Here is a 19,395-nt window from a genome sequence, read left to right on the forward strand (position 1 = left end):
CAGAAATGGGGTAGAAGATGGTGTGTGACGAAGGTGAGTCGCTTTTTCTGACAGGTGTTGACTTGTTTGTTTGTGTTTGTGTTTGACTTGGCAAACAGAAGACAACTCTATTTCATATATGTAAATGCATTTATAGTACTTAGAGAGCCTCTGTTTACAAGCCAGTGAGAGGCAAATGTGTGTGAGTTTATTAAGTTACTTAAGGACAAAATGAAGTGAGACTGAGTGGATCACCTTCATGTCCCATTAGTTGTTCAGTAACAAAGGCAGTGTGCCTGTGTGTGTGTGCAGGGAGAGCCAGCAGAGCCTCACATGGTGAAGCACACTACACTCCTGTGTCCCACGCCCGCTCTCGCTGACAAGGCAGGGACAGACTAACCCTGGTGGCTGCAATGTCTCTCCTGTCCTCAACCAACCCTGGCTGGAGCGTGTGCTCTGCTCTCTGTATCCTCATGGTGCTGCTCCCAGAGGCCAAAGCAGACAGCCTGAACGCCACCACAACACGGAACGGTGGGGGTTCCCAGTGTGGAGAGTACACCAACCAGGTAATGACTGATGTCTGTGAGCCTGCACATTTATCACTGAATCAAGTTAGAATGAAAACCAAACTATGAGAATGAAAAGTTCCATCCTACGTTTAGTTTTCCCTTTGCTGCTTTGAAACTAATCCACTTCGAATTAAAAAGGCCAGCTGCACATCAGTGTTTGTAGTTTTCAAATGATTGTTTTCACACATTTGAGTATGGATATTAGATAAATAAATTGCTGAAAATATACTATACACCATGCTGCAGTACTGCACTAAGCTAGCCATAATGCTAAGTAGGAAGCAGACTGTGTTAACTAAACTAAATTGCACTAAATTTTAAAGTATGAGATGGAGAAGTAAAATGACTAGGATGTGTCAATGACTTTAGGAATAAAACTGTATGAGGACCACCTGTTTGAACATTTTTTTATATTGTAATGTATGTTCTGTATATTTTTGCTGCATTAAGTAGTTTTTTTAATTTGCTTTAAATAATCTTTACAGGTGATGGAGGACGGGATGTGCCGGCTGGTGGCCACGCTGCCTCAGCTGGACGAGCGGAGATGCCCGGATATGTTTCGCTGCACAGACGAGGTCTCCTACTGGCTGCATGAAAACGAGGAGAGGAAACAGCAGATTGTGACCCTAAAGGAGACCATCTCTGAGCTGCAGGAGGAGCTGAGGAACCATCGGCACCGCATCAAAGTCCTCGAGCTGCAGGTGAGGTATCGACTTAGCAGGCTTGGGTCAACTATCAGCAGCAATCCCTTCAAACTGCTTTGAGCCTCTGCTGCACCTGCAGGCTCACGTGATGCCACCTCACTAACTTTATTACTCATTTGAAAACGTAATCTGCTGTCCTGTGTGTAAACACACTTTCCCCTTAACTAGTTTTTTGTCTTCTTCAGTTCTGGGTCTTTTTAATTGAGAAATAGTACAGACAAAAAAAATGTAGAAGCCTGTTTAATCAAACACTGCTAGTTTTAGGTGAACTTTACCATTAGTTTGAAAGACAGATTACACATAATGTTTAGCTGTACAGTACTTTACTAACACACAGTGCTTGGTCATCAAGCTGGCCACCCCACAGCATGTCCTTGACCTTAGTCACTAACAGGATTAGCCTCCTACTCTTCCACGTGTTGCCTCATGTGTCTGAGGCAGTGAGCTTAGACAAACACAGGCTTTCGGTGGCCACACAGTGGATGGTAGAAGTTAGCTGATGTGTTGTGTGCGTAGCACATAATCACAGGTCAAGGGAGAGGGTTTGTGGTAATGGGAGTTAGTCTTATCCTCTATGTCAAACCAAGGATCCATAGGTCAAACAGGTTTTAAGTTTTTAGAAGAGGACTTGACTTTTTGTTGCATCAGAGCGGCATACTTGAGACAATTTAGGAGAGTATGGAAAATTGTTATGGGCTTGGCAGAGTTCTTATTGGCTATGTTTCCTGTGTCAGAGTGAAGAGAGGACGCACTTGAACATCTCCTTGGAACATCGTTTTCATGAGTTGGAGGTGCACTATGCTGAAGCCACAACCCTGCTGCACCTACAGGGGACTCTGATCCTTGACTTGCAGGTACACAGCCTCTCTTCATTTAAACGTTGTGCAACCTCTAGGTGTGTTCCTAAATATTTCACTGAATGACAGCTAAAAATGTGTTGTGTGTTCAGAACCAGCTCCATAATCTGACGCTCTTGGTGGATAAAGTCAAGAAAAGCCCAGGATGTTTCATCAACATCGTCCGTCCCAATCCTCTTCTGAGTGCTCAGGAAGCCGTGCACCCAGGTAAACATGGTTCATGTTCACAGTGGTGATCTCCCAGCAGAGGGCGCCAGACTGACCTTTTTGGTTTACTCTTCAACATGTTGCGTTTTCAGAGATTCCACATTTGAGGAACTGTCCCATAGACTGTGCCTCCATCTACTACAATGGAGTAAGGAGGTCAGGCCTCTACACTGTGGTGCCATCACTGGCAGGCATGCCTGTGGAGGTTTACTGTGACATGGATACAGATGGTGAGTCAGAGACCTGTAGATGAACTGTGAAAAAGATTTAAAATCATTGCTATTGTTGTCATCAAACTTACTCATCAGATTTTGGGTGTGCAATTCCATGGTTTTGTGTCAGGTGGTGGCTGGACTGTGATCCAGCGCAGAGTTGATGGTTCAGTGAGCTTTGACCGCACCTGGAGGGACTACAGGGATGGATTTGGTGACCTGCAATCGGAGTTCTGGCTGGGCAACAACTACATACACGACCTGAGCACCCAGGGAGACTACAGCCTTCGCATCGACCTGGAGGACTGGAGCAACAAGCACAAACATGCCCTGTACCAAAGCTTCAGGTTGGCATTCACACACATAAACAGATAAAAAACGCATGCACTGAGTTGTACAGAGCTGCTGTATATAAACCATTTGTGTGTGTTTTGCAGTGTGGAAGATGAGGAGCATCAGTACCGCCTCCATGTGTCGGGCTTCAGCGGCACCGTGCAGGACTCTTTCAGCTGGTACCATGACAAACACGGCTTCAGCACACCGGACAGTGGCAACATCTGTGCTGAGATCTCACATGGCGGTTGGTGGTACAACCAGTGCTTCTATGCCAACCTTAATGGAGTCTACTACAGGGTAAGGACACACAGATTAGCCCTCATGCCCACTTTAAAAAACACAAGTGTTAACTGCTTCTTTGTGCTGCAGGGGGGCCATTATACTCCAAAAGGTCGGGGGCCGCTGGGGCCTGATGGCATTGTTTGGTACTCCTGGAGGGACTCGGATTATTACTCCCTGCGCAAAGTCAGTATGATGATACGACCCCACAGCTTCCAATCCCGTATGTCACCCTGACACTGTCGCCATGACAACAGCATGGACACAGGACTCCTTTGCAGCAGGAGGGATGAGACTGGAGAGTGCTGCTGATGATCAGAGTGGTCTGTGGAAATGACACTTCCACATCTCACCTGGTGTTGCTGTGCAAATGGAACAGATACTGCTGAATATTTATGAAAACAAAAACTGTTCCACAGTATACTGTTTTTTATCATAGGAAGTGAATTCTTCCTGATTTTGTACCTCTTTTTGTACTTTAGTTTGATACTCTTGACACACTTTTAGTAAACCAGCCAAAAATGCATGTTCGTATGATGCATTAACAGTTTCTACAGGACACTAAGAGGATGAAAATGCAACTGACAGACAGGTTAGGTGAGAGTGCATACTTAAAGTTACAATACTACACCTTTTTTTTAAATAACTTACCAGAATGTGTCTCTCACAGTTTAGCTGTATAGCCACTGTTTAAGCTCAGTTTCTGTACCTTTAAATGGAAATACGCTGCTATATGGATGATAACAGGACACAGGAGTTCAAATGTACATGTCTAAGCAAAGTTTATGTTAATGTTTTTTGTATTCAGGAGTATTTACAGTATGGATTTAACATATGTCTCCCTCAATATGACCGTACTCATGTGGTGTTTGCTTATTGTGTACTCATAATAATTTTACTATCAATTTTATTCTTTTTGAAGCTCCTTCTACTATGACTTGTAACTGCTGTGCAAAAATGTATTTAAATAAAATGGGTTTTATTACTATTACAGAGGACCTAAGAACACTTTTGACATATTTCACACTTGATACTGTTTTAGGCTCAGGCAGAAGGATGTGCTGTTTGAGGATCACAGTCAGTATAACAGTCTGGGGCATACACAGAGGTTTACTTGCATTAGGATGGCTTCCACAGACCTCCCCATATATTGCCAGTTCTGTGTCCTATGTTCTTATTTAATTGTTAAATGTCTCTTCATCTATCCACTCTTATGTTGTCGCACATACAGCTGCAGCGGGAGCTAAAAGGGTTCTTTCACTTCCTCCACAAGATGACTGCACAAGAAGCACTCTTCATACAAGTTGCCGACTCATTCTCATTCCTGTCCATGTCTATGCAGGAATTTGCTGAAGTGAACAGGGGTCTTAGTGTGAAGGGGAAATCAGTGTGTGGTACACTGTGAACCATATAGAGGTTTCTTTGAATCACACACACACATAAAAAAAACATACAAACTCTCAATCTCAGAGTACAAATCATTGTTTAATAAATCAAACAGAAATTTTGCTCTCCGTTGAGTGTATTGCAAATACTTCTATACATAAAACAGTATCTCAATGACAAGATGCACCTGATAGGTCTAATAGAATATATATATATATATATATATATATATATTTATATTTCTGTAAATTTTTAACATATGCAGTAATAAAACAAAAAGTGAACAAGATTAGAGGCTGATCAAAGGTGGGCAGTGAAAAGCAAAAAAAAAAGAAAAATACATAACATAATCCATGGCTCTGTCTTAAACTCTTCTCTAGTATAAATCCTTACAGTTAACATTGCTGTCATACCTTCATATCAAATAATATCCCCTGCTCTATCAAGGACAAAAACTCTTAAGGAGAACATGGAAAGGAAAGTTTGGCGCCATCCGCCAAAAGATACAGACGTGATGCGTAGCTGTAAGATACAAATAATAGTTAAATTTATTCATTATTTTGCCTCCTGAAATGTAAACTGCAGAATCTGGAGCATTTATGGGGCTGAAACTAAGTTAACCCATTCACAAAGAGGCAAAGCATGTGGGCAAGACAGGAAGTAGGTGGAGCATCCTGTTAGCTTTTGAGGAAGTGCAGGTTGAAAGGGGGTTAGACACTGCCAGCAGTGGACATACGGGGGAGACACACACACACACTCTGCTGTTGCCAGCTCCTCTGACACTTATAGGAATGCACCTTTCCTTCTACCAACAATGTTGAACATTAGCGGTATTTATAGAAGTATAAATAATTAAAATAAGCTGAGAAACAAGACAGTAAAGCTTATTCTGTCAAAGCAACAATTCCCCCTGTTGACCATAGAATGGCTTTGGTTTTCGGTGTCAGGGTTTCACAACATCACCATGCAGTCACCAGGTAAGCCACGTCTACAAGCCCCTTCCTTCACCACTTTAAACACAGAGCAAAGATTGATTATTGCTTTAAAATAGATGCACACTAGAGTTTGACTTGCAGTGAAACAAAGTGTGGTATCCTCCTGTGTTGCAAGCCGTGGATCTTGGCCAGAAGTAAAAGTGTCTGTAAATGAAGTTTTGCCATCTTTGCTGCCCCCAAAAACCAACAGTGTCAGCCTATTCACATGATGCATATACTCATAAACCTCTGAGAGCAGTGGACAGAAGTTAACTTATACTGTTGGCACGAGCAGTAAGAGATGAGGTAAGTAAAAGAAAAAGAGAAGTGAAAATTACATTAAACGGAGGGGGAAACAAATGCAACATAAGCGAAAATATTTTTGGATGTTGAACTGGTTCAACTCCTCTCTTGTCTTTGTAGTGCCAGACAGCAGGTAGGCCTTTCACATCGTAGTGAACTGACCGTGTGCTTGTCTCAGCTTTGCAGCAATCTAAGGGTTCAGAAAAAGAAAAGCCAGCATGAACACAAAATGCATGGAGAGGTCATGTGATGGTTGTGTCAAGGTAGTAAGGGAATTTAAAGTACAAGCTGTCACAGACCCCAATTCATGATGATAAATGCTCAATAAAAGTGACTTTACCGTCTCGTAAAACTTGACTTGCTCCTCCAGATACAACTGCATGACCCTGTTGTAGTCATAGATACGGTTGCTATGGAAATGATTCATCTCAGCTGCAAATGAGAAGTAAAACCACTGAGATCAGACTTGTGATGATATGAACCGCATAGATAAAAGGTCTCTTAATAACACTGTGTACCTTGTAATGAGTAAGACATCGTGCTGACACGTTTAGCCATGGTGCCTTTGTCCTGAGGGGTAATTTTACTGGTGGCGACCAGCTTATCAGCCTCCTTCCACTTGTCTATGGCTGCCTGTGAGAATTACAAATAAGAAAATAACAGTATTCAGTTTGGGTAGAGAGGCAAAAAGAAGACATGAATTCAAATCCATGTCAGTGCTAAATGCTACTCTGTCTGCTTAGAGTTGGCACGCACGCAGTTCCATTCATACCACAATGTAAGCTATGTGTTGGCCTTCTACATACAGTAGATGCATTATTAATGTGGGGGTCATTTCAAACAGAAATACACAGTGATCTAGTGGATTAGACTGAGAGGCTGCCTGTGGTTTTTAGTGCCAGAATCTTCATAGCAGCTAGTTACAGATTGACTGTAGCACCACACGAATGATTATTCAGTCAAACTGCCTGCATGGCAGAGGTCTCTGCCTCTAGCAACACAGTAGTTTGGTATCATTTCTGTCATCTGTGAGTCCTTCTAATGATTAGATAAGTTATTCTTTTTTTAAAAAAAAGCATTCCTTTTGACTTCCTGTTAGCTTTTGACAATAACAGTTACTGTTATGCTACCAATGGATAGTTTGGGTTATAGTGTGTTTGAAATACTTGCAGACAACAGCATCAGTAGCCTTTTAATAACTTTTTGATAGATTGACTATACGGCTGTTTCCATTTGTCTTATTTCCTGTGGCACTGGTGGTGATATACCTTATGGACTCCAATGGTATCTGGGAAGCATCCAAGAAGGCCCTTATATTCGTTGTTAGTCTCCATGAGGAAGTGAAGGTCTTTCCTGGGCTAAAAACAAAACAGAAGCGGACACGACAAACAGAAGATAAATTTAAAATGGTAAAAAGTGAAGCTCTCAATCATCTAAAATTGGAACAAAAAAGTGACGTCCACAGCAGGAAACAGCACAACAGCCTGATAGGGGAACATACAGAGGAACAAGTCACTAGGGTCTATTTTAAAAGTACTATATATATATAAAACAAGACCATGGATTCAGATGAACATCCAGGCAGTAGATAGAGATTTATGATTTTATTGCGCATAAAAGTCAGCCATATAAGGCCATATAAGTGAACACTGTATACAGCTTTCGTTGACAACACAACAGATAAGCTGCACTGATTTAGCCTTTGGGGGCCTGAGATGAATCCATGTCTTTCTAAACTAAAATACTGTAAAACATGATCTGGAGCAGCACAGGCTTACCAGATGAATCCTCCCTCTGGAAGCTGCTGGGACACCAAAAAAGCCAAAGAAATGACTTTATTACACATTACACTGATCAGGCCACACAATAACAGCCATATTCAAGAGAAAAACAGGATTTAGAAGGCACTAGATACAACTCTTCCTGTAATGATACAGAGACTTCAGCAGAACGATGGGTTAAAGAGGTCATTGAAACAGCACCACCAGGAAGTAAACAAAAGCTGCAATCAGGAAATGGTCACAGATATAGTAAGATGCTGTGAATGGAAGCCATGAGTGCACCATAGCACAGATAAAGTTCTAAAATAATCGGGATGCCAAAGTTTGTGTATTGTGGATGAATCTCTATGCATGATCAGTAATGCTTGTTTGGGTAGGAATAACATAAAAGGACCCCCACCTGCTCTGCAACCAACTGGGCTATTTCTTCATACGTCTTCCCCGCTGCGGTCATAGCATCAGTCAGTGTTGACTCACCTGCAGCAGTGTACGGTTACACAAGTCATCACCACATTTCCCAACAGTATCTGTGTACTAGTTTGTTTCAAAACAGATTAGCACATATAATGAATGACTGCAAAGCAAACAGAATGTACTTCTGCACCTTGGTATCCACTGCTGGTGAAGACAGAGGAGAGGTTTTGGAAGGCTTTGCCGATTCTCTGGTACTCTTTGGGTAAAGCTAGGGAGGAAACAAACACAAACAAAGTTGACAAAATAATACTCAGCACAAAGATTTTTTTAAATATAAACAGTAATCACAGCACAAGTGAGGGTGTGGCCTGTGTGTGGTAAAACGGTTATTTGGTTCCACATTGCAGTGTAAACATACGGCCTGTACATCTCTTCCAGTGCTCGTTTCCCACTGTGAGAATTTCCTTCACCCCGTCATCCATGGCTTTGGTAAACCTGCTGAACTGCTCACATTTCTGCTCCCTGTAACATTCAGCACACCATTAGCATGCATAGTACTACACATATGTCTTGTTTTTTTTATTTACAAAGTTTGATTTAACTCACACTTCGGTGGGATCCAGGTCTGGAGCTTCAGGTTCTATTGTGGTGAAGATCATCACTCCAACAGTCTCGTCCTTCTCTGCTTTTCTCTTCCCCATCTTCCAGTCCTGCATCAATCAATCACATGTTTTATTATCAAGTACACACACATTGAAATGTTAAGGCGAAAGGAAGTGAAGGAACCAGAGGATACCTTCTCATCTTTGTAGGTGAGGAAAAGCTGAAATACTTCGCTGCTGGAAACTATGGGGTGCCGGCACATCCTGGTCATCCAACCCTGCAACCGCTCCATACGCATCTTAATAAACTCTTCGTCAAAACGACCTTGAACAAGGTGGAGGTCAATTAAAACTTTTTTATACATATAATTCTTCACTACTACTTTTCTGGTGGAGTCAGGGATTTACCTGTCACCTGCTTGTCAGGCAAGGACGGTATGGGGATGGCTGATCCAAATTTGTCCAGGAGTCTCTCATACAGCCAGTCAAAGTGCTTGTATCTGTGATTGACTGTTCGATTTGTGTTCTGGAAACCAAAAACGAGGAAGAGGGAGAATGAGTTGTTTAGTGTCCAGCTTTAAACACTGAACACAAAGGTACTGAATACTTACACTGGGTGTGATTTGGTACTCAATGTAGCTCTTGAGGCCGTACATCTTTGAGCCTTTCTTCGGATCAGCTACCACGCAGTCGAGCTGGGGTTCTGGGTAAGACCACACTGGACCAACTTCTCCTATCTGAGGACAAAATATGTCCATTTAGGTCATCCATCACTTCAATAAACCTCACATCATAACTACACCACTGACACCACATCACATGAAAACATCTTATGATGTATTGGACAGCATCTGCACACATAACCTACATAAATTGGTAGCTTGTCTTTGCCTTTAGCAATCTGCTTGCAAAGGAGGTAGAGCTCAGGGCCAGACTTGGAAAACCCAGGGAACCTGTTCAAAGAGAAAGGACAAGATTTCTAGATTAGATCCTTTAACGCATCAGTTTCATTACAATGTGCTCTAACAATGAGACAGCTTTATGTTGCTGTACATGAAATCCCTAAAGGCAATGGGTTAAAAAGGAAACACTTGGCTGAATGGTGTTCTTCTCTGCCAGCACACAGACGCTTAAGGGAGACCTATTATGCTCATTTCTGACTTTATGGGTTTATTCTGGGACTCTAGGGGGAATTTGCATGATTCGCAGTTTAAAGCCTCTGCTTGAAAACAGGCATTATTAGTTGTTATCTCTATAAGGCGCATCTTTAAGAGCCACCTAATCTTGAGATGAAGTAATATATTTTTCATTTAACTCTTACTTGATTTTCATTGATGCATGAGCTCCACCTCTCTGCATGGCTCCACTCTCTCCAGACTCTGATTCAGCATAACCACCAGTGGACTTCATGTCATCCCATTCATCATCCCACTCGTCATCCTCTGCCCCTGAGGTTATATTCACATACATACACAGTGTCATTTTCAAATGAGGAAGAACACATCATGTACAAGTCTGTGTTGACTAAATGTAAAGATGTAAATGCAGCTTATGTTATACCTACCCAAGTAGAGCAGCTGTGTGAGAATTCACAGCTTAATGCTCTACTAAGCCTGACTGTGGTTCTAAAACTAAGATAACAGATAAGATAAGATATTTCTGGATGCATTTTTACTACCATCTAAAATGCATGCATCACTAGTTGCAAAAAACAATGCAACTCCACAAACATTATTCATGCATTAAAAAACGTTTTAAGCATCACAGCCATCTTTGAATCAGCCTTTCATTTTACTAAAGGTTAGATTTGTTCTTGGACATACTACATAGCATACTTGTTACACTCCTGCCTTTTCCTGAAATTTAAAAATAAACCTTGATTATGCAACATCTGCATAAAGCTTGTAAATTTGAGACAATAGCTCAATAAAACCAGAACAACAATCTAAAGCAAATACTGCTTAAGTGGCTTGCCTGCTGAGCAGCAGATTTAACAGCCCTCACAGCCCACCATTGGATAATTGTTTAAAGGTTTATTTTATTATTTGTGCATCATAAAATCCCAGAAGGACAGAGTACAAAATGAACCGTTTAAAATTCTCTATTCTTTTTTTTCTCTGTTCTTCTGTTTGGAATGGGCATGCTATGACACTTTCAATGACACTTTGTCACATCACAACACAGTAAAAATGTTAATAACAAACTGAACACATGCTTTAAAATGTAATTCTGAGGAAGAACGTTTCCTTCATCATATGCACTTATTGCCAGTCCACACAGAAAACTTAGGAAGCTTCCATCAGGCAATAAATTCAATACCTGTGTAATCAATAAGGTATGGATACGGGTAGATGTCTTTAGCAAGAGAGAGAGAGAGAGAGAGAGAGAGAGAAAGGAAAGGTCTGTAAAACATTTTTCTCCTTGCCATTTATTTCCTGTGTTTTTTTTATACAAAGCAGCTGAAAGAATTTAAAATCAGGTCAAGTAATTTGTTCTTCTGAGTCATGAGTGAGGCTAACTTTTCCAGTCTGGCAAAAACAGTCATGACTTGATTGTCCTGTCCATGTGCTGGAGCATCGCTGAGGAGGGACTGCACGGATAATACTGCTATTTTTATTGCACCTAATTTACCACTTTATTACACCTATTGTCTCCTCTTTAAAGTTGAAAAGATTTTAGAATTCTTTCAATGTCTCTATATTATCTAGTCTATTATCCAATATATTTATAAAAAGGTTTGTCTGCAGTATGTAAAAGTGCAGCTTTTTGCCACTGACATGGACGTGAAAAAAGCATCACACTGAAATCTTGCAGAGAGGAGGAGCAGCAACAGTGTAAACATGACATAAAATAGTAGTGTTGGGGTTCAGACAGAACTGCTTATCTTATCTCCAACATGCTTTGCAAAGCTTTTACAGGCAATATTTGGGTGACAGGGACACAGTGAAGTTGCTACAAATAGCTGGAACTGTCCCATGTCCTTTCATGCGGCCTGCAGGCCGGTCCAGGCCGCAAAAAAAAACAGTTTCACTGTCGGCTGCTAATTTCTGAACCAACTTTCAGCTATTTGGGATTTGACCTTTTTTATTACTTTTAACACTAATAGCTGTCTTCAATAAAATTATCATCAGCATGCACCTGCAGTAAACACAGGTGCACATGGGGTAAGGAGACAGAGAACTACTATGAAAATGTAAAGTATTTTTATAAAGGGATACTTTGCTATTTTGTTTTAGTCATATCTAATGTATTTTAAAAAATATTGGTTAAAATAGAACTCAAGAGTCCTTTTGCTGCCTTTATGGAAGTCAATGCAGCCCTTGACAAAAAATAACTTCCCAAACTGTTCTTGGTGTAAACCTTACCTGGGCCTTGGTAGGCCTGCGGGTGGCCCTGTGATACGGAGCTCCAGGGGTCTGCAGCAGTCTTTCCAGTCTGGGTTCCCTCTGGGTTAGATGCCCAGTTGTTGTTCGAGCCCCCTGAGGGGTCTGCATTCCACACTGACCAGGGATCATTCCCATTACTGGCCTGGAAGAGATGGAGAAAGAAACCGTAAGGGATGAAAGAAGGAGACTAATGACAACACAGATCCGGAGTCCCGTCGAGTGTGGAGTCTGTTTAATAAGAAGCTGACAGTAGCCTGAAAACAACATGCCTTTCTAAACACAAGAGGCAGACCTGGCCTTTAACAGGGAATTACTATTCTTGACATGAAATGTAGTTTGTAAATGCTGCCTCACAGATGAAACAACTAAAGAAAAAAGGTACATGCTTGCACACACACTACCATTACCCTACTATTTTTACAGCACTTGTGAGCCCAAAATGCAACAAGCCATGCTTGCAAACCAGCATACACACATTATAAAATACTGCAGACATACGCACTGAATGGAGTATGTGAATATTTTCTAAGCTGAATTAGCCTAAAGCTACTACGTGCAGTGTTTGCCTTGCACCAGCAGAGCCTACACAAATATTAGTGTATGTGTGGTGTATGTGGATAAAATCTCCTCTGAGCTTCTTCTTCTTCTTTCAGCTGTTCCCTTTAGGGCGCGCCACAGCGAGTCATCCGTTTCCATATAACTCTATCCTCTGCATCTTCTTCTCTTACACCAACTAACTTCATACTCTCTCAGCACAAATAATGAAATCTCCTCTGATGGTCACCAATACAGTATTAACAAAGACACTAAATAAATAAATCACTTAATGCTCATTCACATAGAAAACAAAGCCAACTGCTGCATGCCATTAAAGCAGAGATGCTCTAATGTATATAATATAACAGCACACACAAATTCAGTCATTTGTATTTTATATGATCGACATTATAATTGAGATTGGTCTTAATTACAGATATGAGGATCACTGACTCATTTTACACTGTGGTGCTGATTCATATAATTTGTATAAAGTGTGTTTTAGAGGTGATTGGCGTGTGTGAGCATCTGCTCTGCAGTGCAAGGCGAATGAAGAGAGATCATGCTTTATACAGGCAATGGAAGTAGGAGAGGGAAATTGACCAAAAGCCGACCAATCACAGAGGAGTATGGCTTAGGCCCGAGTATGGGTGAGGGTGGGAGGGCTTAGGTTGATGTCTCTGACCATGCCTACCACCCCCACATGGGGATTACCTCATCAGGGGATGAAATATATGGGGAAACTGGGGTGTCGGGGGTGTCCGGCTGGGGACTCAAGCCCCCAGCATCCACCTTGAGGGGAAAAGAAGGTGACATCATCACAAAGCACCATCAGTGAGAGCACACACTCAGCAGGGGGGTAGGTTAAAGTGGCTGTAGATGTGCATGTGGGTGAGGAACGATGGCTGACACATTTCCTGCCTTGAACATTTTTTACTGATCCAGCAGTACAGTCATTTTTGTGGAACTTCCTGCCTGCTAACAACAGATGATTCAACGGAACTCATTTCCTCACAGTTCTGTGTTACTAGAGCTAAATTCCGTGTCAGTTATAAATGACATGACAACAATGAGTATCTCCCACAGCAGCTGCTTTCACTTCTGCATGTGTGGGGCACAAATGTCAGTGAATCTCTATCATCGCTCACTTCTGCTTTGAGAGAAAAAGAATGAAAACAAACACAGCAGGTGAATGGCTGCACAGTGAATATTCACTTACATTCCCAGCCCGATTCTGGGTTTTTCAGGGCTACAGGATAGGCAGGGATTACCTGGTTTGTTGCAGGTGTTGATGCAGGAGCATAAGCATCAAAGAACGCTAGGTCAGAAGAGGCAACATTTCCTACACTTGGAGTTGGTGTTGTGGTTGCTGCTCCTTGGAAAGCAGGGAATTGCTTACCGAGCTGGACAAAGATAGAGAAAACAGTCAGTTTAGGTGAACAAATCCTGATATTCTAATTCTAATTCTAATCCTGGGATTAGATGGTTTTTACAGGTACATTCCTTTGTGGTAATGTGACAGTGTCTTCTTGGCATTCTTGGGTTTTAATTTTCACACATATGCTTTACCACTTAACCTAATCCTTCTGTTAGTCCAACATCCTTTTGTTTTTGCAAATCTCTCTCTTACCAGTAGAGTGCACTGAAATTGAAAGTAGCTTCCCCAGAAACCAACTGATGTTTTTCATTAGACGTTATGTAAGCTACAAGTGCAATTGTCATCAGTGGATTTTTTTAGGATTCAGACTCAGAATCAAAACAGTCTGAGGACAGAGGGGTAACACACACCTCCAAATGAGGGTGTTCGCAAAGTTAAGCAGACGGAGGTCATCAATCGCTCTTTGGAACGCACACTACATTGTTGTATTTAGAGTGAAGCAGCACTGTTAACATCACAGTCTGTACTTTTAAACAAACTCAGCCTCTCTGTGAATGTCTTTAGAGTGAATCATATCCTCATGATAAAGGTACTGGATCAGGCTGCACATACAAACACACTAATCAGCAAAAACACTGAAGGAGGCACATCCTGTTGTGATTTCAGATTCAAGCAACACATTAAACAGAGATGTCCCTCTCTGGACTGACAAATATCTTCCTGATAAAGGTACTGAGTATTTTGTGCTCTCAAACAGAAGGTACAAACAGTTTTGTTAGATTCTGCCCTCAAAACCAAAGACCAGATGATTTTTGCATTTTGTTTTCTGAGTCTTACCTCTATGTAGTCTTCAGGCACCAGTCCAACCTCCCCTCTGGAGTTCTGTGCTTCAATCCAGCCCCCTCCAATATTCTGAAATAGTGTGAGACACAGCATCATGTTAGCATGATCATCCTGATCCAGCAGATGGTGGGTGTCTGAATGGCACTATTCTTTTCAACATGTTTCCCATTCTGATGCATTTCCAATATGTGAGTTTGAATCATCTGTCAAAAGTATTAACAAAAGTCACTACACAACATTACATTTATGTATCCAGTAGAAAAGACTATTCCACTAATCTTCCTGTTTGTGCGTTCTCTGGCCAAGGTAAAACACTGCCTTCCTCTTTCATTCCTCATTGTAAGCTATGTGGTATCTGTGTGTATCCAAAGCCCAGTCACACGTCTGTCACCATGGTAGGGTTGTTCTTCTTCCAAGCAGAGGTGTGGGCTTTTCTTTTGGCCATGCATCTCTAGTTAAGCCATACAAACTGTTGGCAGGTTGGTTTGTTTACAACACAGAGCTAAAAGCAAACAGGTCAGAGCGTTCATATGTTGCAAACTGCAGTTAAGAAAAAATGATCCTTTCATTTCTATAATATCAGTGTTGAGGGATACCAGCACTGTTTCCTGAATACAATGAATCAATGTTTCTGAACAGAATTCAAGAAGAAGAAAAGAAGAAAAATCAATGAATGAATTTATTCTATATTATTTCATTTGTGCTGGAATTTAACACCCTGACAGTCCAAATGTCTGAACCCAGAAAAACAGTTTTGGCTAAATGGCTTTAAATTACTTTGACACATACTTATAATTCATGAAAAATATCTGCGTGATGCTAGTCTGATTGAAACAGTGTCACATCTGACACCCACACTGCTGATTAAAACATGATTATTCCTCTGAGATGAGACAGCCTAACATTCTGTTCTCTCATGAGGACACAATCTGAAGGTCTGTGGAAATGTATATATATTCCACTTCAGACACACTCATTTCCATGCAATGAGGCATTGCTACAGGTGGTTCTCTTTCATCACATAGCTCTGAAGTCATAACTGTAAAGCAATGAAGAAAGCAGCTTTTTACAGAACAATGTAGCTAAAGGAACACGGTTTAACACTCAGCTTCTATCTATACAGGGTTTATTTACCCAGGAAAAATAAATATATTGTGTTTTCCTGGTACAGTTGGTCCTGATTGGCTTAAGACTGAGAACTATGTAGGTCAGCACAGAGTCAATGACCTTTGAACTGCTGGCAACTGACAGTAATGAGATCATGTTTACTCTGTCCCTTTCCTCCCTGTTGTGCTTCCTTCCTTTGTACATTTTTTGTGACTTACATGGTTTACATTTAAAAAAAAAAAACTGAAGGGTCAGTAACATGAAAAGGTTCACACATATTTAATAAAAGTCTACAATACATATTGTTACTGCAGGTAATTCATTTTAACATTTAATAATATTTAATACCAAAACAGAAAATAATTCAACTGTTCCCAGACATCACCTATAATACATTAAATGTGTCAGTCTCCTGATGTCATTTACAATCTAACTGTAAATGAGGTTAAACTGCTTAAATAGAAAAAAACTCTAAAATGCACAAACCGGAATGATGATTCAATTTGAAAGCAGAGAATTCACAGCTCTTTTCTACCAGTAGGCGTGTGGGTATTGTTTACCTGATTGGTGATCGTGATTGTCTCGCCTTCTTTCACTGTCAACTCATTGTTTCCAGGCTCAGCAGTGAAGTCGTATATAACTTGTGCCTAAAAAACAACCAGGGAAAAACACTTATTGGACGACTGACGAACAAACTTTTTACATGTTTATCTGCAGCACACCCAATAAGCCCTGTAGCAGTGTTGTGAGAAGAAATACAGAGTGAAACAGGCCCAACTCGTTCTTCTGGGCATGTTATACAGACTCTTAACCAAATACCAGCACCAACCAAAACAAGGCCAGAACCTGAATCACGTTACCTGGTTTTACACTTGTCACACAAGCCCATGTCTGCTAATCTGTCCTCCTCCAAAGACACACACATTCTTATTCAATCAACAGTATCACTGGCACAGTGTGTCTCTGACTGATACTTTTATTAACCAGTGAGATGGAATGCAAGGCTATTTGATTTTCTCTGAACAGTTTAAATGTTAAACTGCAACATCCCAGGAAGCTGGTGATGAAAGACGTGTTTCTGGCAACAGCATCAGAGCTGCTTGGGGACGCATCCTGATTTCAAGATGAATAATCAAGATCTTCTTTTGCAATATTGTGAACTGCCAGATCCCTTCTCTTACAAAATAACTTCACCTATATGACCTTTATCATGCATCTACATGTGGTGTGGAAGTTTATCTGTCCACGCCATCTTCAGTTTCAGTTTTAAATGTGTGACATGATTTATGAGACCACATAACTATAAGGCATTAACCCAAAATTATTACAAATAACAAAGTACAAATATTTGTACTACATAAATTCATTTGCCCTTCAAAATGCAACGAAACTGGGGGGGTAAATGCCAACACCCACTGTTCTGTTCTAAGAGTAAATATTTTTTGCACAATGAAAGTTTTACACAAAAAACAGTTCCCTGTTACAATTTTGCAAACAATTTATTTTAACCATAACCCTTGAGACATGTTTAGCAATTTATATGGGCTACTGGCCTACTGTTAGTCCCAAAACATAAAATCGTAGTTTCATTTTAACTTACCTAAATTAAAATGTCAATGCTAATCGTTGTTATAATAGTATATAGTGTAATCCATCCTGAAAATGTACCTTATTCAATCTCAAGCACGTACAAGCAGCAACACACACACACACTCAAAGACCACATTTCCCAGAATTCCGTGGTGGTAGAGATGACCCGCACTGGAAAGGTAGTAAAATGTCACAAGACACTTTCTTAATGAGACACATTTTCCATGTATAGCGTAAACACTCGTTTAACATTCAACACAAACATATGTGTAGTTATGCGGCCACGTCGCGGGTTTAAACCACATTGTTAAACCTGTTCAGACTCCTTATAAACGTAATAAGGTGTTTACTTCCAAACTAAAGCGATAAACTACAGCTCATGTACACACAGCCCGCAGGGTTAAAAACCGACCGTCATAGAAAGTGAAGGAGGCGACACAGCTGCTGTGACATTAAAAATACATAAGCTTAGAAAAATGTCGGACGTACCTTTAGCGCCATTATCGAAGCACTGATCAATCATTACAGAAACAGGCCCTGCGGTTTTTCAGGATTTCCAGTCCTCAGCTGGACATTTCCCCCTGCTGCTGCTGCTGCTGCTGCTTCTTTTCAACTGAAGGCGAAGAAAACACGATACTTCCAAGCAGCGAGAAACCTCCTCGACACAGATATTAACACATTACTGAAAACAGTTGTTCGCTTGAAAGACCAAAATATTGGAAAACGACGGTGTGAACGGGGCAACTTTGTGAGTGCAAGTTTGAACCGCGTAAAGAGCCTCTGACAGTATGGAGGAGGGAGTGACCTGCTGCACAGAGAGAAACCGGAAAGGTAGTTCCGACAGGGCCTCCGAGGACCCGAAACAAGTACATGGAACAAGGCGTAAACAACACGCTGGGCAAAAATAATACAATAAAAAATAAAAACTTATAATAATAATAATAATAATAATAATAATAATAATAAACGTGAGGAAAATCATTTGAAAATTATAAATTAATTTGAAAACAGCCACCGATAAACGATCCTATGTGATGAACAACATGAAACAATGGAAATACTAATAACATCATCGTTGTCACTGGTTAAAAATGTCTAAATATAACGTTTTAGTCAATACTTCAAGTCAAGTCAGTATTATTTTTTTTATGTTGTAGCAACTTTAACTGATCGTGCATTTTGTGTGTAGTGTATGGACTGTAAGTTGCTGACATCTCAGGGAGTGACCCTAAATTAATTTCCTGTACTTTGTGCGCCCTCTGGTGGGATCAATGTACCATTAAGGCAAGGTCCACATCAGAAGGATGTAGAACCTGTTTATGGATACAGTTGCAAACATGAAATGCAAATAATAATAATTTAACCCTTTATGAGGACAGAAACACATTTTAAATAAGGTAAGGGGTCGTGTGTAAATACTGAAATACTGTAGTGTATATGTAAACACAGTCTACATAATAAAAAAACATATCCAAGAGTATCCCACTGAATGATAGAAAATCAACAGGAATAATATTAATAGAAATAGTTTTATTTTTTGTGACTTCAGTGTTTTATAAGTAAGAAGGTGGAGTAGCTTCTAGTTACCTCTTCACATACTAAACACCTGAGTCCAGTGGCTGTCTGTCTGTCAGTGGAAATGTCATTGAGGTGTAATCTTGTAGGTAAATTTTTCAGCTCACCTGATTACAGCTCATTGAGAGGTAAGAATGTGTCATTATGGGAGGAAAGAAAACGTTGGCAGCACTCAGTAGGAGGCTGGGAAAATTTCACTACTCTAATATCAAAGACTGAACTGATTTAATAATGTAAACTCTAACTTAAAAACAAAGTGAGAAGTAAGCCAAAGTCATCTAAAATGCTGTACTGTACAGTGTTTGTTCTCCTACAAGGACAAATATCAAATGACTGACTGACTGTTTTTTTTCTGTAGTATCAGTGGAGGTATCAC

General features: G+C 40.6%; 2 protein-coding genes across 5 annotated transcripts; one reads left to right on the forward strand and one right to left on the reverse strand.

Moving 5' to 3' along the window:
• The first annotated feature begins 389 nt into the window (after nucleotides 1-389).
• On the forward strand, nucleotides 390-4,088 carry LOC114428779 (techylectin-5B). The gene is made up of 8 exons (XM_028397468.1): nucleotides 390-545; nucleotides 1,034-1,249; nucleotides 1,987-2,106; nucleotides 2,202-2,316; nucleotides 2,409-2,546; nucleotides 2,659-2,875; nucleotides 2,966-3,161; nucleotides 3,234-4,088. Exons 1-8 carry the CDS (start codon nucleotides 393-395, stop codon nucleotides 3,378-3,380), a joined length of 1,302 nt encoding a protein of 433 aa, XP_028253269.1. The 5' UTR covers nucleotides 390-392; the 3' UTR covers nucleotides 3,381-4,088.
• An 840-nt stretch (nucleotides 4,089-4,928) lies between these two features.
• Nucleotides 4,929-18,263, reverse strand: snx9b (sorting nexin 9b). Of its 4 annotated transcripts, XM_028397057.1 has the most exons (20): nucleotides 17,934-18,263; nucleotides 16,415-16,501; nucleotides 14,742-14,816; nucleotides 13,798-13,929; nucleotides 13,241-13,318; nucleotides 11,969-12,131; nucleotides 10,923-10,958; nucleotides 9,925-10,051; nucleotides 9,472-9,556; nucleotides 9,215-9,340; nucleotides 9,012-9,129; nucleotides 8,798-8,928; nucleotides 8,608-8,711; nucleotides 8,420-8,523; nucleotides 8,192-8,269; nucleotides 7,988-8,064; nucleotides 7,075-7,164; nucleotides 6,325-6,439; nucleotides 6,147-6,238; nucleotides 4,929-5,996 (listed from the first exon to the last, which is right to left on the reverse strand). In XM_028397057.1, exons 1-20 carry the CDS (start codon nucleotides 17,943-17,945, stop codon nucleotides 5,949-5,951), a joined length of 1,878 nt encoding a protein of 625 aa, XP_028252858.1. In that variant the 5' UTR covers nucleotides 17,946-18,263; the 3' UTR covers nucleotides 4,929-5,948. The 4 variants fall into 4 exon arrangements, with proteins under 4 accessions (XP_028252858.1, XP_028252860.1, XP_028252859.1 ...); XM_028397059.1 differs by lacking the exon at nucleotides 13,241-13,318; XM_028397058.1 differs by lacking the exon at nucleotides 10,923-10,958.
• Between the last annotated feature and the right edge of the window lie 1,132 nt (nucleotides 18,264-19,395).

The sequence above is a fragment of the Parambassis ranga genome, chromosome 24 (assembly GCF_900634625.1).
Source record: "Parambassis ranga chromosome 24, fParRan2.1, whole genome shotgun sequence".
Taxonomy (NCBI): Eukaryota; Metazoa; Chordata; class Actinopteri; family Ambassidae; genus Parambassis; species Parambassis ranga.